The following is a 1,252-nucleotide window of genomic DNA, read 5'->3' as shown; positions in this document are numbered from 1 at the left end:
GAAAATTATTATATTCTCCTACTTTTCTTAGTGATTTATAGTGCCAGTTTATCAGGAAGTGACGATTTTGTTCTCTTTGAACAATGCTTATTCACAAATGTTTTATGCGATATTCCAGTTTTGCGCACAAGTTAAATTCACAAATTTGGATGGAACCCCAGCTACTGAGAACCTAACGAAATTAGTAATGATGACAGAATATTTACGTTTGATCACGTTCACTTATATCATCAGCTCGTGTTTTCTGTCTCCTCAGATTCGTCCCTTGCCGAGGAAGGCGAGGGTCATCGGATCCGGTGGCAGCGTTCCTCTACAAACAGCTCCAGTTCACGGAAATCTCCGAGGAACCGTAAGGAACGGCGCAACCGCAAGCGAGGCCGGAGCAGCCAGGACTGCCGTTTGGAGAGAAAAGAGATGAGGGTGCGTGATCTGGGCCTCGGCTACGACTCGGACGAGATCGTGCTGTTTAAGTACTGTGCGGGGACGTGCATGAGCGCTCGTAAGAACTACGACCTGGCCCTGAAGGTGCTGACAGATAACGGCAGTATTCCAAGCCGCAAGGTGAGCACTCACCCCTGCTGCAGACCCACACGCTTCGAGACCATCTCTTTCATGGACGCCCAGACGAGTTGGCAGACCATCAAATGGCTTTCAGCAGCCAACTGCAGCTGTGTGGGATGAGAGAAGCCCAGGAGATGCAGCCGGTAAAATCAATCCAAAGCTCCGGTATAGAAAGCGAGGAAATTCCAGTGCAAGGAATCGGATGCAGCGCTCCTGATGATGCACTACAAACCCAGCGAATCTGCTACCGTCAGCACGGGAGCCACAGGAATACGGGACGTCCTGCAGGGAGACAGTCGGAAACCGTAGGGATTTGCATCATGTGACCTCGGAGAGCTAAAAACTGGACTTGTGAAGCGAGTCGTCAAATTCCTGCTCCAGACTGCATGGAAAGTTTGTGAAAAGTAACTTGAAGGCCTACATTTCACATTATCTGCCTCTTGGCGTTATGAGATTGAGAAACTGGAGATGTTTTAAGAACGTGGATACCATGAAGGTTCATTATAACAGAACAGAAGGTGCTTTTAATTCACTTATCAGCTTAGCATGTGTGTTTAATATACACACTTTCCTTAAGCCATGTGCACATTACAAGACTGAAGCACGTCACCTTTTTATGCTTGTGTGTAGTCTACAACAAAAAGTTCCAGGTGTTTTTCAGACACAGGCCAAACATTTGTTCATGCAGCAG

At 47.2% G+C, this 1,252-nt stretch overlaps 1 protein-coding gene across 1 annotated transcript in view; it reads left to right on the top strand.

Annotated features, from left to right (window-relative positions):
* LOC107709073 (neurturin-like) overlaps positions 1-681 on the top strand; it is a 20,131-nt gene extending 19,450 nt beyond the window's left edge. Inside the window, exon 4 of the mRNA XM_016513462.1 lies at positions 257-681. Coding sequence (XP_016368948.1) covers positions 257-681 — 425 coding nt within the window. The remainder of the gene's footprint in view (positions 1-256) is intronic.
* The last annotated feature ends 571 nt before the right edge of the window (positions 682-1,252 follow it).

Source organism: Sinocyclocheilus rhinocerous, unplaced genomic scaffold (genome assembly GCF_001515625.1).
Source record: "Sinocyclocheilus rhinocerous isolate Xijiao unplaced genomic scaffold, SAMN03320098_v1.1 scaffold835, whole genome shotgun sequence".
Lineage (NCBI taxonomy): Eukaryota > Metazoa > Chordata > Actinopteri > Cypriniformes > Cyprinidae > Sinocyclocheilus > Sinocyclocheilus rhinocerous.
This window is presented reverse-complemented; position numbering and strand designations above follow the sequence as displayed.